At 39.8% G+C, this 16,024-nt stretch overlaps 1 protein-coding gene and 1 long non-coding RNA gene across 5 annotated transcripts in view; one reads left to right on the top strand and one right to left on the bottom strand.

Moving 5' to 3' along the window:
• Positions 1–490: 490 nt before the first annotated feature.
• On the top strand, positions 491–8,226 carry LOC122823749 (5'(3')-deoxyribonucleotidase, mitochondrial-like). Of its 2 annotated transcripts, XM_044103701.1 has the most exons (6): positions 1,584–1,812; positions 2,062–2,386; positions 3,079–3,179; positions 4,914–4,974; positions 5,093–5,207; positions 6,476–8,226. In XM_044103701.1, the coding sequence occupies exons 2-6, from the start codon at positions 2,111–2,113 to the stop codon at positions 6,613–6,615; spliced, it is 693 nt and encodes a 230-aa protein (XP_043959636.1). In that variant the 5' UTR covers positions 1,584–1,812; positions 2,062–2,110; the 3' UTR covers positions 6,616–8,226. The 2 variants fall into 2 exon arrangements, with proteins under 2 accessions (XP_043959635.1, XP_043959636.1); XM_044103700.1 differs by having other exon boundaries at positions 491–2,386.
• The window catches only part of LOC122823750, a 38,138-nt gene continuing 27,330 nt past the window's right edge, over positions 5,217–16,024 (bottom strand). Inside the window, exons 5-6 of one of the 3 annotated variants that reach the window (XR_006369386.1) lie at positions 5,727–5,869; positions 5,217–5,603 (exon numbers count right to left, since the gene is read on the bottom strand). This is a non-coding gene — a long non-coding RNA (uncharacterized LOC122823750). Of the gene's footprint in view, positions 5,870–13,431; positions 13,533–16,024 lie in introns of those variants that run through there. The other 2 variants (XR_006369385.1, XR_006369388.1) reach the window with 2 other exon arrangements.

Below are 16,024 nucleotides of genomic sequence, written 5' to 3'. Positions count from 1 at the left end.
AGGCAACAACTTCATTTCCAAACATTCTAAATGCATGGAGAGCCATATTGGATTATGAGGTTGTGGTTGAATGACCTTCAATGACTTTTAAACACAAGTTGAATCACATATAACCACATTCTGACTGAAAAACTAGCTGCTTGCAAAAAAAAAGAGAAAGAAAATCTAATTGGAATAGCTAAGCATAACCAAGCTAACGGCTATAAACCTATAAAATAGTTCTCAAAATCTTTTTTTACATTCAAACCCGATGTCAGGTTCTACTCAACTTCTACAGTAATGACAGTTCTCAAAGTTTATGACCGATGAAACATTTATTTGTGAGAAGACAACCATCACTAGTTAAACACAGTCATTAGACTTGTTTCAGTTGCAATATAAAACAGCTAAGTAGTTGTTGAAGGCAGGCTCATCAGACAGAAAAGCACTGATTTTAGATTATTTTCCTCCCTAACGCTAAACTGCAACAGTGATGTGTTACACTTAAAACACACCGAGGAGTGAGCTGTCTTTTCTGTATAAACCATCTTGGAAGGAGCTGGTGTTGTGTCGAGTTGAGTTCCATGCTAGGATGCGTTTCTACCAGTTCCATCATTCCTACAGGCAATTGCGCTTCTCAACAGTTTTTACGGCCATAGTCATGGTGCATTCAAATACACCACTCAAGCGAGGTCATTTATATTGAAATAACTTTAAATTTATTTAACATTTGCTAGTGCACAATGCCACCAGGGCCTTAATAAACACTTCATGACTAATACCTTTGGTAACTTTCAAGTAGTTTACTGACATACATTGGTTTTATTAAATTATATTTGAATCTAAAGACTTTAATTGTGAAATTATTCTATTGCAGAATCTTTCAATGACTGATTTTGTTTTAAATAAAAAGGTCAAATTGGTTAAAATGATTTCCACTTAATCCATGTCAACATGTCAAAAAGTTGCCTTTTATGTATTCATCATGTTGGAGCTACTTATTTTTTAAGTGGGTTGAATTAATTTCAAATATTTGTTTTTTATTACCTCATTTGTGGTGTAATTCAAGTTATTTGAGGTAAGTTATTATTATTATTGTCAGTTTTCGCTATTTAAGCAAGGCAAATAAAGCTACAGAACCTTTTCAACGAGTGAATGTGTAGGTAAAGGTCTGGAATGTACTGGGATGGGTGTATTGTTGTTCTTACAAGAGCAGGAAAACCATCAGAAAACAACAGAAAAGTTCTTTTTTTGCTTGTCTGAAAGGATGAAAACAATGAGACAGAATTTTCAAGTTTGAACATTTGACATGTTTTGCTTTACCTCTAGATATTGGCAAACAAAAGTATGCCACATAAAAGAAAAACCAGCATATGACGTTTCATTTTCAGCCTTTCAATCATTCTTTACATAGGAGTCAGTGACAATTCAAGAACACAGAAGCATAAAACTATTAGAAAATTAATAAATGAAGACAATGTTGTTCATTTTGGATTGTGCTCCTATTTGCTTATGACTTTGTTCGTATTATTAAGTAACAATTATTTTTATTATTTTGGAAAGAATTAAATATATCTATACAAATGTACGAATTGACTTGAATGCACCACTTTGCCGTAAAACACCGTTTAGAAGTGCAACTGACGAGGAAACAAATCTCAACGGGGGAACCCGAACTCGACACAACACCCGTTTGTAGTACAGCTTGTTCCCACAGCTGAGCTCTTCTTCCTCCTGATGCCGCAAAAACAGGCGATAACTGTCCGTTTTCGCCCACACTGCTTCAGTGGCAGCTGTTACCGTTGCAGTGGGACGCCCAGTAACAGCTGACGGGTAGCTAACACACCGTCAAACCGCTCTCAGTGCAGCCTCCAGCGGTGTGTCACATTTGACCTGGCGGCTGCTGCTGTTAGCCTGACAGCAGTGTTAGCTTAACTGCAGCAGCGAAACGGCCATATACAGTGAAACACAACGTCATAAATAAGCAGCAAAAAAACAACAAAAAAAAAACAAACAACAGTGGCAAACTAAATTGTTGTTTTTTTTCTCTCCAATGCGGACTTTTTTGTCGGCTAGTTTCAGGCGCAGTGAGTTAGGAGAGGTGTAGCGGTCGTTAGCGGCGGCACCAGCGATGTTGCTATGCACGACTGCAACCCGCCTACTCGGAAGAGGGAAAACTTTGCTCCCTGATCCGTTTAAGAGGATTGCTATGAACATGTCGTCCTCGTCCGCTGCCGGTAAGAGACTGCGGGTCCTGGTCGACATGGACGGAGTGCTGGCGGACTTCGAGGGGGGCTTCCTGAAGAAATACAGGGCCAGGTACCCGGACGATCCCTTCATCACTCTGGATGACAGGAGAGGCTTTTGGGTGTCATTACAATACGGGCAGCTCAGATCCGACCTATCTGTAAGTAAACGGTCAGAGAGAAGCCGGTGTTTTTGTTGTTGTTGTTTTTAAACAGGGCTACATAAAAGCTACCACCCTAACTTTTATGGTGAAATTACTCAAACTCCGCTTTGGCTATCGTTTGCCGTCTTTAGTCACGCGCCATTGCCAGATTTTCAGTTATTTTTGGTGAAGTGTTGTAGATTCTTACTTAATCAAAATAAAAATATACTCTCGTCAAAGAAAGTTCTAGACCTCTGGTGGCATCACACAAGGCACATTAATGTCACCGATTTATTTCCGATTTATACTATTTATATGGAAGACAATTACGCCACTGAAAAAAGTTGAATTATTTTAAACTCAGAATTCTGAATTTTATTTTCAGAATAATGCCAGACTGACCACATTGACTCATGTTCCTCTTGTGTTGTCATTAACCCAAATACACAAAAAGCAGAATTAGCATTTTTAACTGAGCTGTTTTTTTTTTTTTTTAAAAAAAAACGTTGCATCTTGTGAAAGCCAGCAGTAAGAATGCAAACGTCTGCCCCATGTTTTGGATGGGCTAAGACCTTTCCACAGCGTGTAGATAACAAACTCGACCTTTGTTCCTTCTTGTTGTTACAGTACAAGTACACTGATACTAATGCAAACACATGTGATCCAGCACTCCACCCAGTGTAAACTAACTGCGCTCCCTCTGTTTCCAGGAAAAAGCCATCAGTATCTGGGAGTCCAAAGGCTTCTTCATGGACTTGGACCCTCTGCCTGGAGGAGTGGAGGCGGTGAAGGAGATGGCCAGGATGGATGAGTAAGAACAACCAGAATACTTGTCAGAATAATAAGATGGATAAAAACTTGTTTACACCAGTTCATCCGTGAATTTGCCTTTGACTGGTTTGATTGAAAATTGCCTCAAATGCTGAATTTCTTTTATTTGTCTCCCACTTCCATCAAAACTACCAACCAACACTTTTAAATATTAAAGGACATTCTTACAACAAACGGTGGTCTAAATGGCTGACAAACAAGAGCAAGGAAGCATAACTAGGTGTAACATCTTGTAATATATATATATATATATTTCTATCATGTATCGGTGCCCCATGTTCTGTGTGTGTTGTATGACTCTTTGTAATGAAAAATGTTAAATAAAGAGTATAAAACCTCCCCCCAAAACACTACCAACCAACAGGATGCACATCAATGTACTTTTTGTTTTTGGAGTTTATTAAATCTGATGAAGTCGAAGCATTTACTTTGATACATAAATTAAGTAATTCCTTCAACTGATTCGTTTTTGTTTTACTAAATACTCTTACTTCTTTTTAGGAACCCCCCTGTGCATTTTCTCTCTTATGTGTTATGGTCTTTGTTCAAATCTCAAAATCAATTAAAACAGAATCACCAGGACAGATATAAAAGAAAACCAAAAGCAGTAAAACCCTCAAAGTGGAATTGTCTCAAAAAGAAAAAGATTGATCATTTTGGAAATAGAGCAATACATCGTCAGCATAGAGGATAATCTTACAAGTCAAATTAGTCGTTACTCAGTTGATTCTGTTTTTTGTTTTATAAGCACACCTGCTAGTGGTTGGATAAAGATTCCTTCACATGTAAACAGCATTGTCATGTGCCTTTGAGGTTGAAACTAACAGAGAAAATTTCCAAAACTAAGTTAGCTTCAGTGTAGCCTCACAGCTAGGCGTTCCTACAGACATTTGTTGGTGAGATGTTTATTTTTTTCCCTCTCCCCTGAATAAATTTTTGCACTTGTGTACATGATGAGACAGTGGGAGACATCTTAGATCTGGGTTTCTATTGTCAACAGGTAAACAGGCCAAATTGTACATTTAGTAAGTAGAATTGAATCTAACATTTCTACTTAGAAATGTTAGATTTCTTACTATTGATTAACAGTAAAAACAAGTTAATCAATTTGCTATATCAGGATAACTTTTTCAAGCCAATGGCAATGTCGTTAGGGAGAAAGTACAGGTACTGTTACCTCATTGAGGGAGTACTTCTTTGCTACACACAAATAGTTGTACAGATCTCCCAAACAACCAATAAAATAACTTGGTGACATTAAAGTGTCCATCCTTGTACTACCTGCAGATTATAAGTCTGGCATTGATGTTTTTCTTGGACAGAACTCTGTCATCTTTGTCTCTCTTTTCGTCATCAATCGCATTACTAAAAAAAATCTGAGCAAACTCTGCCTCAGTGGAGAGTGATACAGCAAGGTTTGTGACACCCTCTTCATCAATGATGGTGATTTTAGACAAATGCACTCAGGAGACATTTTCTTCTCCTGAACCACTTTGGGACAAGCTCCTCTGAACCCTACCTCAGATAGCCATTACATATTGAACATTTCTATCAAAAGTGATCACTCTGGATGTGTTTGAGCTCTTCATGTGAACTGTTGCCACCTGTTTCCAGCATAATACCGAGGCTGTGTGGGTGGCATATGCAGCTGGAATGGTAAATGAATCGCCATGCGTTTCCACTGAGCTCTTGTTGTTTCTTTCTCTCTCTGCAGCACAGATGTCTTTATTTGCACCAGCCCCATTAAACATTACAAACACTGCCCATATGAAAAGGTGAGCCTTCTGTTGATTAATAGCATGGAATCTTCTGCTTTGATAATCATTAAAGGGATTTTTTTCTAACATCTGACACCTTGATTGTGTTTGTGCCTGTGCATGTGTGTTTTTCCAGTACGCCTGGGTGGAGAAGCATTTAGGCTGCGACTTTCTGGAGCAGGTCATCCTGACCAGAGATAAAACCCTAGTTGCCGGTGACCTCCTCATAGACGACAAGCCTGACATTCAAGGTGGGCTTTATGGACTTGCATTGTTTATTTTGTGACATTTAGTAGCTCTTGGACTGAGCAATGCTTTGAAAAAGTATACTTAATGTCAGCCTGAGCAAAAACAAAAAGCAAATTTGTAAAGGATCTTATTTACTAAGGGGAAACAGCCTGACCAAAAAGCTGGTCAGGATAATAAAAAAAAAAAGATATCAGCCCTCTCTGACTTTAACTCTGATGTATAAAATTTCTCTGGAGATAAATAGTGCCAGTCAGTCTCTATTTACGTACCAGCCACACATAGGCCTGGTTAATCAGCATTCAAGAACGTCCAGCCCTTAGGGGTCGCACCTTTAGTGCAGTTGAGTTAAGCAGCATAACAGTGATCCAAAGCACAGCAGAAAATCCATCCCTGAAAGGCTTGAAAAATAAATACATAGTGTGAGTAACCTAGTCTAAGTCTGAGAAGACTCTCACGAACTCTTGATGACAGTTGTTGCCACCAAGAGGTGACGCAACTTATTAGGTTTAAGGGGAAATTACTTTTTAGACATTATTTCCAATACATTTGCAGTGATACATAGCCTTGCGAATGTAATCAGTAGTGGTGCATCAATTGCAGTTTTCTGGTTGATCATCCCCCCATTGAAATGGGTTTCTTTGGTAGGAATATCAGCCGGTCCAATCTGTGAACAGAAGGAAAAGTTGTGGACTACAAAGTCGATTTTCTGCACTGCTTTAGAATTATAGTCCAACTTGAGTTTTTGCAATGACAGCAAAAGCAGTAAACAAGCCCTTCAATCCGCATTGGACACGCTTCCAAATACTGAATTAAAATCAAATCAAATTAAAATCCTCGTTTGACTCGGCACTTCTCTCTTTGCAGCAGAGGACAGTCGTTTACAGTAGGCGCAATTTCCGGTCAGCTGCATAGAGTCGAACTGGAGCATCTCATACATTACAGACAAACGTTAGTGATTGGGAAAAATTTAAAACTTCAACAGAGTGTACACGTTCAGGGAGCAATCATTTGTCAATAGCCAAGGGTCCAGACCACCTGTATGGAACAAACCATAGAACAAAGGACTAGTTTTAGCCAGGATATTTTAACTTGGTCTGTTGTATTAAATCCCAGTGAAACCCATTTGAATTAGTGGTTGCAACACACATTTCATATGTGTATCCGTGTGCCTTGCTCATCTTTGACTGCAGTTGCTCTGAAACAACCTTCTGGATGATCCTCCTAGTTAAACACAGGTGATGGGTTATATAATGTTTCATGTCTTGATCAGGTGTGGAGCCCACACCAACTTGGGAACACATCCTGTTCACCGCCTGCCACAACCAGCATCTGTCCATCAGTCCCTCCCAGAGACGGCTCCTGTCTTGGTCGGATGACTGGAGGGGCATCCTGGACAGCAAAAGGAAGTGAGGGACGCCACTCATTCCTCTGCATCAAAGTAACCGGGGCAACCGGAATGCAAGACTGATCGTCCCGCTGTTGGAGTTGCAACAACATCAATGGACCAGCATTTCCTGCTGTTGCTTCTGAAGAAGAAAATTGAAGTCGGCCGTGCAGTTGTTGAGAGAGAAGAGAAAGTTCACTTATTTCACCACCAGAGGGCAGCATGACACAGGCCAGCCACACTTCCACTGAACAACTCTAAAGAACTGCATGTCGATTTTTAACAGGGCCAGACCGCAGTGATGGAAGTTGTTGGTATTGCTCTCCTATGGTTTGTAAACTTGGACCTTTCTGCTCGGAATCCATCTCGTTTCGTTTTTGGCCCGCTGTAGAGGTTGATTCATATCCTCATTACAAAAGGCCAGTCCCATAAACGTGTCCAGTGCACTGTGGTTCACACTCAAACATCAGGGCACTCCACTGCACGGGAAAACGAACAAACAGAGCCGTAAGAGCTGATGAACGTGACCTGGGATTACGGTAACGGTTATAGTTGGTATTTATTTTACCTCTACTTCAGTGACACACCACTGTAATGTACAGATATTTACATCCACTCATCACTGGCATGCATGTTTTACTTTTAATGTTACATTGAAATATGACTGTATAGAAAAAGAAATTAAAAGTTTGGCACCATGGACCTGCTTTTTTTGATGTCCTACATAAATTAAGAAAAAACAAAAGACTCATCTGATTGAGGTCGAGGGTTTGCTTCTCAAGTTTTCCAAATTTTTCATCTGGACCTCAAATCCACAATTAGGTGGTTAAGAGATTAATACAAACAGTTGCTCCAACAGGGATCTTTGACGGCTGAGAAAATCCATAATAAATTCAAACTTCAACCAAAAAGAAACGGTTCAAATTGGTCACTGGAAGCCCTAAATGAGCAGGAAATCGATGCCAGAGATGACGGTATGTAAACTTCTGACCCCCACCACTGGAAAGACGGATGATCTGGAGGAACGTTTTGTTCTTATGCTATTTAAAAATGACAACTTTGGTGCTCTTTATTGTTTTTTAGCCTTTCAGAATGATCTATGCATCTCGCTTCACCCACTGAGTGAAAACGTACTCACACAAACATGTTGCCAAAAAAACACGTAGAACAAAAATAGCGAGTCAAAACTTTTGTTCTTTGAAAAGTTTTTCTGTTCTAAACTATTAATTAAAATAGAAAATGTAGAATTTCCAAGTCATTTTCAGTCAGATGTTCCACATGAGATGTACTGTGTGTATTTTTATACTGTAGTGTGTTTACATTCGCACATAAAAGTAGATGGAGGCTAGAGGGCAGAAACTTTGACCTAACTGGAAAGTGTTAGATTTATTGAAGTAAGAGCATTTTTGAGTTGAAAAGCATTTCAGAATGAAGTTGCCACAAAACAACACAAACCTTTTTTACTTTACTGTTTTAAGGAGCTTGTTGCTCTCCGTCATCAAAGTTTTTGAGAAGATATGGTCATTAGATTTGTACCTGGTTCAAACTTCAAAATCAATTTCTGTCTCTTCTGTTTTAACGTGTCGTTTTCTCCACCTGAAGCCGGTGAAAAATAAATAAAGAACACTTTAACATGTCTTCTTCTTTATCTGTTGTTCATTTCTGTTCATCCTGCTGAAACAAACGTTAAGGCAGACAGTTAAAGGGGTTAAATTTGATTTAAAAAATTTGAGAGTATGAACAATTATGTTGTATTTTCACATTGTTTCCCCTGTCATTGTCAAATGTTTCTCTTTCTTCTGTTCCTTACACAGTTCCTACCTTCCTTCTCTTTCCTGTTTTCTGAACCACCTTCCTTGTGTCCTCACCCGTTCTCTGTCCATCTCAAGCCCCCAAAAATGTGTTTTACAGTGTTTATTAACATGTGGTTCTAGAAAATCTCTGGGTCTTTGTTAGCCTGTTTTATGAGAGATTTCTTTTAACCTTGTTTTTAAAGAAAATGATTAATTGTTGGCCATGAAGTTGCTCTCATTTCTTTTTGAATTGTCTAAATGCAAGGCATTCAAATATTTTCTGAATGGTAAAGAGAGAGAAATAGTGTCAGTATTTTGTTTTTTGGGGGTGTAATTATTGACTCAGAACTTACTTTCAAAAGTCGAGTAAAGAAAGAGGCCAATAGGGTTATATTTAACCTTTAAATTTAAAGGAATATCTGAAATAGTGTCCATGCATTGTGATTCACACACAAGCATCAGGGCACTCCACTGCACAGGGGGATGAACAAGAATAGCCTCACAGATCCGTAAAGCTGGTGAACGTGAGCACAGAAGCTTATTATAATGGTTGTTCTAAAAGGGATGGGTGTTTGTCAGCAGGGGAAATCCACAATACATTCAAACTTCAACCAAACAAACAAACAAAAAATAATGGTTCACATTCATTGCTGAAATTTATGCCAAAAATGAATGTATGTAAACGTCTGGACATGATGATGATCTGCATGGGACAACTTATTTTTTTTTAGCATCACACAATGATCTACGCTTCTCAGTTCACCTGAGGAAAAACATATTAGCACATACATGTTGCAAAAAAAAAAAGTACAACAGAAATAGTGACTTGAATTTTCTAAATATTTTTATTTTATTTAATAGTTTACAGTAGGAAAACTTTCCAAACAACAGAAGCTTTAAGTCACTATTTCTTTAAGTCTTTTCCAGTTAGATGTTCCACTTGCCCCATGAGATGTACCAGCTGTATTTTTTCTTTACTTTGGCATGTTTGCATTAGCACATGTGAGTAAATGGAGTGCACAGGCTTGAAACTCTGAACTAACTCCAAGGTGTTAGATTTATTGGAGTAAGTTGATTTTGCATTGAAAAGAATTTCAGAACTACATTGTCACACAAAACAAAGCCAACCTTTTTTATTTTTTTTCCCCTTCAGGGGGTCTTTTTGTGGGCTCTAGTGTCCCTTATATGCAGTGTCGGCATAGTTACTTTGAAAAAGTAACTTTAATCGGACTACTGATTACTCCTTGAAAAAGTAACTTAGTTATATTACTGACTACTTTTTTTGGAAAGTAACTAAGTTACACTAAAAGTAACTTTTTAGTTACTTTCAGCAGTTGTTAACAACAACGCTGCGCCTCCTGTGAAAATCACATTGAGCTTTGTCAATACTTAATTGTAAGTTATTTTATAATGGTAACATCAACAATGTGTCTCCACTGATAAGGTTGAACTGAAGAGGAGATTGTAGAAAAAACAGTACAAAAAAATAAAAAACCTGAGTAATTTGTGTTGTCCACTGTTGTCTGGAAAACTCTAAGAAGGATTGTAAAGCCCCCCCCAGCCTCCAGGTTCTGCGTTACGGCCCTGCGTTTGGTGTCACAGCGCACAGAGCTCCTCCTGCAGCTCCACAGCTCAGATGGCTGCACAGATTTGTGACACTTATCTTAATATTAATAATTAGAATAGCGTTAACTTGCCATTATAATCATTGCCAACTACGGACACGTTCATTCGTGGCTGTTTTCACGTTTATTGCGCTGTTCATATTGGTCTCGATGTTTGCAGTTTTCTGGAGCGCAACGCGAAGCTCGATGTCATTGAGAAGTAATAAATTAAGTTGACATTAACAAAGACACAGCGGGACGAATCATCCGGAAAATGATGGACAGGGAGAGATGGAGTAAAACTACCTTAATGACGGACAAATTCTGGGATTTATTACGAGTCTCTGATTATTTCCAAGCCCAAATGAGCAACTTCACGTTCAAAAACGAGCCCAAAAAAGCGCAACCCGCCACTCATTAAATCTGCAAGCGACTTTAAAAAAATGAAGCCCAAAGCCGTTTATAATAATCGGACTTGGCGACAGAAACTCAAAATAATTCCAGTTTTTCCACCAACAAAATGCGCATCTCCCTCCATTGTTTACATTTCTGTCGCATAGAGACGTTGGTCACTCGACAAGACGCGTCGAGGAAATACGATTAAATAACAAAAGAAGATAGTAACGCACAGTGATTTTGATAAGTAACTGTAGTCTGACTACTCGATTTGAAATAGCAACGCGTTATATTACTCGTTACTGAAAAAAGTGGTCCGACGTCAGTAACGCGTTACAAATTAACGCGTTACTGACATCACTGCTTATATGACAGTAGGCTGACAGGAAAGGGGGAAAGACATGCGGCAAACGTCGGCCGGGTCCGGGAATCGAACCCGCAACTGCCACGTTGAGGACTGAAGGCCTCCAAATGTGGGTCGCGCTATCCCCTACGCCACCACAGCACGCCCCACAAAGCCAACCTTTTTATTTCAGTGTTAGAAGGATGTTGTTGCTCTGTGTCAAAGTTTTGAGAAGATACAGTAATGGATTTGTGTGTTTGTGCCTGGTTCAATCTCCGACTTCACGTCCGGTATCTATCTCTTCTGATTTAACACATTATTTTCTCCCCCTGACGACAATAAAAAATACATAAAGGGAACTTTAACATGCTTTTTCCCCCCCTTTGTCTTCTTGCTTGTTTTAACAGGGTGAACCCAAATGAACCACAGATAACACAGTTTGGACAGATGTTAGGAAACTTGCCCACCCCTCACAGTTTCACCTCCCAGCATGGTGGGGTGGTGGGAGAGTTCAGACATGATGGGGCACCTCTTTGTCCTGGCTGTTGTCATTTCTTCCATCAGTCCATGTCATATCAGAAAAAAAAACATATTGAATTCATTTGAGCAGTTTTCCATAATCTTCTCTCTACTTCATTGTTCCAGCTAGATAGATTTTGCTTTTATTTCTGTCCTTAGTCCCTTCCTTGTGTTTTCTTTTTCCCTTACTCTTGTGTCTTTTCTGGTGTCTTTCCTTTTTTTATTCTTTCCTTCCTTATGTTCTTCTCCCTCTTAGCAGTTTCACCTTAACTAAACAATTGTTTCCAGTCATTGTGGGGGCAAACAAATTAAGGTCCTGATGGGTTATTTTACGTCACAGTAAAGTATAATTTAGCTTTTTGTTTAGCAAAAGCAATGAGTTACACCTTTATTCTTAAAATAACGTAGAAAAATGTGAAAATCCAGGGGGAAAAAAGTAGACTTTAATTGCAACAATTTAACAATGGCAAAATATCTTTTCTTAAAATGTAGTTTGAGGACTTTGTTTTTTTTCCTTCAAAAATAATTTTACCCTCAACTATCATTAAAATTAATTGAGTCTATTTACCAGATAGATTGTGCCATTTAACTTGAATGTTAAAATCCAGAACTCATATCTATATATAATCAGACATACAGTCTAAACACCGGAGCAGCGTATTGACTGATGAATGTGTTGCACAGAATCTTTGACAAACAAGTTGATAGACGTGCTAAAAAATGTGAAACTAACAGCCGACATGTTCTATGTGAACCAGACAAGTTGGATTTTAAAGTAGAAGGGATGAGGTGGTTCCGTTTATAGCGTGTAACATATTTAAAGCTTGTTAAATTCTCTTCAAGCGGGGCATAAACTCTACCAAAGAGAGAGTCACATGACATGACGAGCTTTCCCTCATCCTCAATCATCAACCAGTTGGATCAGCTGGTTCATTTCAGATTGGACTGTAGACTGTTGGAAAACACTTCAGGAAGCTGAAAACTCACAAACACGACTCCTCTTTTTCTAATAAAAGCTCTTCCATCCTGTTTGTGACCTGATGAACTTCCACAGTGTACTTCCGAAGGTAGTTAACCCATTTAATGGATCAGCTATCACTCAGCTGCTGGAAGCTTCTGAGGAGGAACTCGTCCAGAGTGTTCTTGTTGTTACATCTTGGTTGCAAAACAGTCAACCATTGAAAAACGCTTCTTTAGTGTAAATTTCAGGTCAGCCCCTTTGGTACACTGCTGAGCAGACAAAATGCAAAACCACTGTCTTTTGCTAAGCTCCATCAGTCATTCTGCTGTGCAGCTCACAATGTAAAAAACACAATACTTTGTGTCAAATATGGGAAACTGGATTATAAACTGGACTCTTGTTGCAGCTACCATTTGAAACAACAAGGCAAGATTCAAAGCAGAGTGTGGTCACAACAAGAGCGCTTGACTACTGTCAAAACATAGTGGTTCCTGTCCAAAACCCATATACACCACTACTGGACCACTTAGATCATATCTGTGACATTAACGTAATGCCACAGTTGAGGAGGGATTGATGCACAACACAAGAACATTTAAGACTGTTTATTAGCCTGATTTGAGCCTTTACTTGTTACATACTAAATAATAATAACAAAAAAGTTCCACCTCACGTAGAGAAGTAGTTCTTCTCTTGGTTTCTTAAGAGTATGACGGTGATGTGATCCAATAGGCTTCCAAGAGATCACCTTTAATTAGACCAAAGGAAAGCAATATTCTTTCACAACTCTGTTCATCACCTTGACAAGCTCCGTCACATTTTAGATGAGAATCACACAGAGATATTTTTACGTAGAATATTTGATACTTGTTTGCCAATTTGCCAACTGATGTTTAGAGATTGTTGCTGTAAATTACAGATCATGTTAGGATCCTGATTAGGATGGTGTGTTTTGTGTGAACATGCCCCGATCTCTGCTGCAGGGTGTGGCCTGCTGCAGGGTGTGGCCTGCTGCAGGGTGTGGCCTGCTGCAGGGTGTGGCCTGCTGCAGGGTGTGGCCTGCTGCAGGGTGTGGCCTGCTGCAGGGTGTGGCCTGCTGCAGGGTGTGGCCTGCTGCAGGGTGTGGCCTGCTGCAGGGTGTGGCCTGCTGCAGGGTGCAATCCTGTGTGTAATCTCTTCATCACTCGACCAGTCTGCACCTGATGACCAACCCTTTGTTGGTTAGACTCAAGCCCAAGTGTTTCTTTGTTATTCCTACTGACGTCCAGGAGCAGAACTAGACTTTCATATAAGGGATGGCCAGAGGCAAGGCTTTACTGGGCTTTTCCTGGTCATAAAATGAGAATATCATGAGAAAGTTGATTTGTCAGTAATTCCATTCAAAAAATAAAACTTCTATATTATCTTTATTTATTACACAGACTGATGTATGTCAAATGTGTATGTCTTTAAATTTTGATGATTAGAACTGAGAACTAATGAAACAAAACAAATTGGCAATGCCTCCCAGATGCCCGCCAGGGCTGCTTTCAGCAGCCATTTGACCATTTGCTTGTATTAAAATGTCCATTGCTACCTCAAACAGTCTAACATATCTAACACTTTAAAGGTTTTTATTTTTGTCCCACTTCTGATGTCTATCTTGTCTCAAACCTAGAGCGCTCTGAAAGCAGCAGAGGCAAACCCCGGATCAGAGATAAAGGTAATTAGGTTGAGGTAACGGACGTAATCACACGTGAACTGCCAGGCGTCAGAGCTCTGAGGAGATCCCAGCCGAGCGATAGAGCTGAACTGGACTGAACAAGAGTTTCTCTCATGAGAATGTACTCCTACCGGACATCCAACGGTACACTTTGTATTGCTTGCTCAGTGAGGATATGATGTACATGATGTGCCCTCGGGGACCAGGGAAGATGCCACACGTGGTCTGTGCTAGAATTGATGTTACCGTCTGAATTAGACTTGGCTGGAAAAAACTGGAACCACACAGTAATGAGCACATAAACTACTGCGGAAGGGGTCAGGTGTAGCTTTTTCTGTTTGCTTACTTGTATTTTTACTTTCATTACATCCCTGCAGCTGCATCCCACACTCTGTTAGCCTGCCTCTCTGTTTGTATTGCTCTCCTTCCGTTTGGCTAATTGCTTTATGGGTGAGAGGAAAAGTGTGTTGTATAAGCTATGTTCCAGAAAGCTTCATTTGTACAATCAAGCTCATTGCCAATGTGCTTTGCGGACCACTAGTTCCTCTTTTTTTTGGAGGAGGAGGAGTTATTTGAATGACCCCTGTGGTGTGTAACTCAGGTTTATAGCTCACTTGCTAATATTGCCGGGAAGTTTCATCATATGATGGTGAGAAACCTGATGGAAAGGTAGAGGAGGTGCTATGATTAATTCATAAAAATCCTTCAGGTTTAAACACTGTAGTTCTTCATTTTACAAACAAATTATTTCAGTTCAATCACCCATATGTTCCAATTTATCCCAGTGCAATAAGTTCAGCTCACTATTACAATTAGGTTGAGACATTTCGATGCAAGGGAACCCAGTAGTTTCCATCGAGTCATTTATTCCTCCTGGACGACCACATAGTGACAGCAGAGAGTCGATTGATTTTACAGCAATCCCTCATAACAAGACAATGCTCTTCATCAAAACTGACCAGCCAGGCAAGGAAAGCATTGAGAACAAAAGCAGCCAAGGACCTGTAGCAACTCTTGTGGAGCTACAGAGATCAACGGCTCAGGTGGGAGAATCTGTTGCAGTTTGCAACAAGCCTTGTGGTGGAAATATGTGGGAAAAGGTCCTTTGCTCAGGCTTTCTGGCATACTTGCAAAATTATGTGACAGAGCACTGCACACCACCCTGCAAATGAACAAATGCTTCCAACATCGTATGGAAACTAATTGTCACAACATGGTTTAAACATGTATATGTGACACGCATGTCATTTAGTTGGGTTTCATCCATTGGAGAGCGGCAGTTCAAAACAAATACATGTGCAAGTATTTTCTGTGTGCATGATTTTGATTTCACGTGCTTACAATTCCCATGCAAGTGAAACACCCACAGCTGCTGGCACGTTAAATCTGAGTCAGTGGCAAGCAGGTTTTTACCGGTGCCAAACTGGCGACTCGTCCAAACCAAGCATAACCGGTTTATTGGTATCTGTCTGTCAACAGTCATTTTTCCGTCCATCTGTGTAGCGACAGGACACAGTGTTTTGCTGAGCTGGTATTATGGGCGGAAGTCAAACAGAGCTAGTAATTACTGTAAAAATACACCGCTGCCCTCATTGTCTGTACAACAACACAGACAGGGCTGTTTTATGAGTGTTGTTTCCACTTTAGACGAAGCAGATATAAGTCTTGAACACAGAACAAAACAGCTGCGAAAGAGATTGAAGGCGCAAAACCCATAAACCAAAAGTTGCTTAGTAATCCCGGGCAGGTGTGCGTGTGTGTGTGTGTGTGTGGGTGTGTGGGGGGGGGGGGGTCTAAGCTTCAAGCTCAAGGTGTAAGATCTGAGGCTCAATTCAAACTCTGTCATCCCCTTAGACCTGACTGAATTCTTTGTGGCAAAGATTCAACAAGGTTTCAAAAACCTTTCATCAAGGTTTTGGTGAGTTGATTGGTCGGTTACACATAAATAATGCGAATCTGAGAAAACTGAGATCTGGAGATTATGGAGGCCGATGGAGGACAGTTCATGGTCATCTTCAAGACAAGGTGAAATTTGTGGCAAGGTTGAATTGTCCTGCTGGAAGTAGCCATCAAGGGATGGTATGTACTGTTCAAAAAGTGATGGACATAGTCAGCAA

Source organism: Gambusia affinis, linkage group LG20 (assembly GCF_019740435.1).
Source record: "Gambusia affinis linkage group LG20, SWU_Gaff_1.0, whole genome shotgun sequence".
Taxonomy (NCBI): Eukaryota; Metazoa; Chordata; class Actinopteri; order Cyprinodontiformes; family Poeciliidae; genus Gambusia; species Gambusia affinis.
The sequence above is the reverse complement of the archived record's forward strand: the minus strand, read 5'-3'. Positions and strand labels throughout refer to the sequence as shown.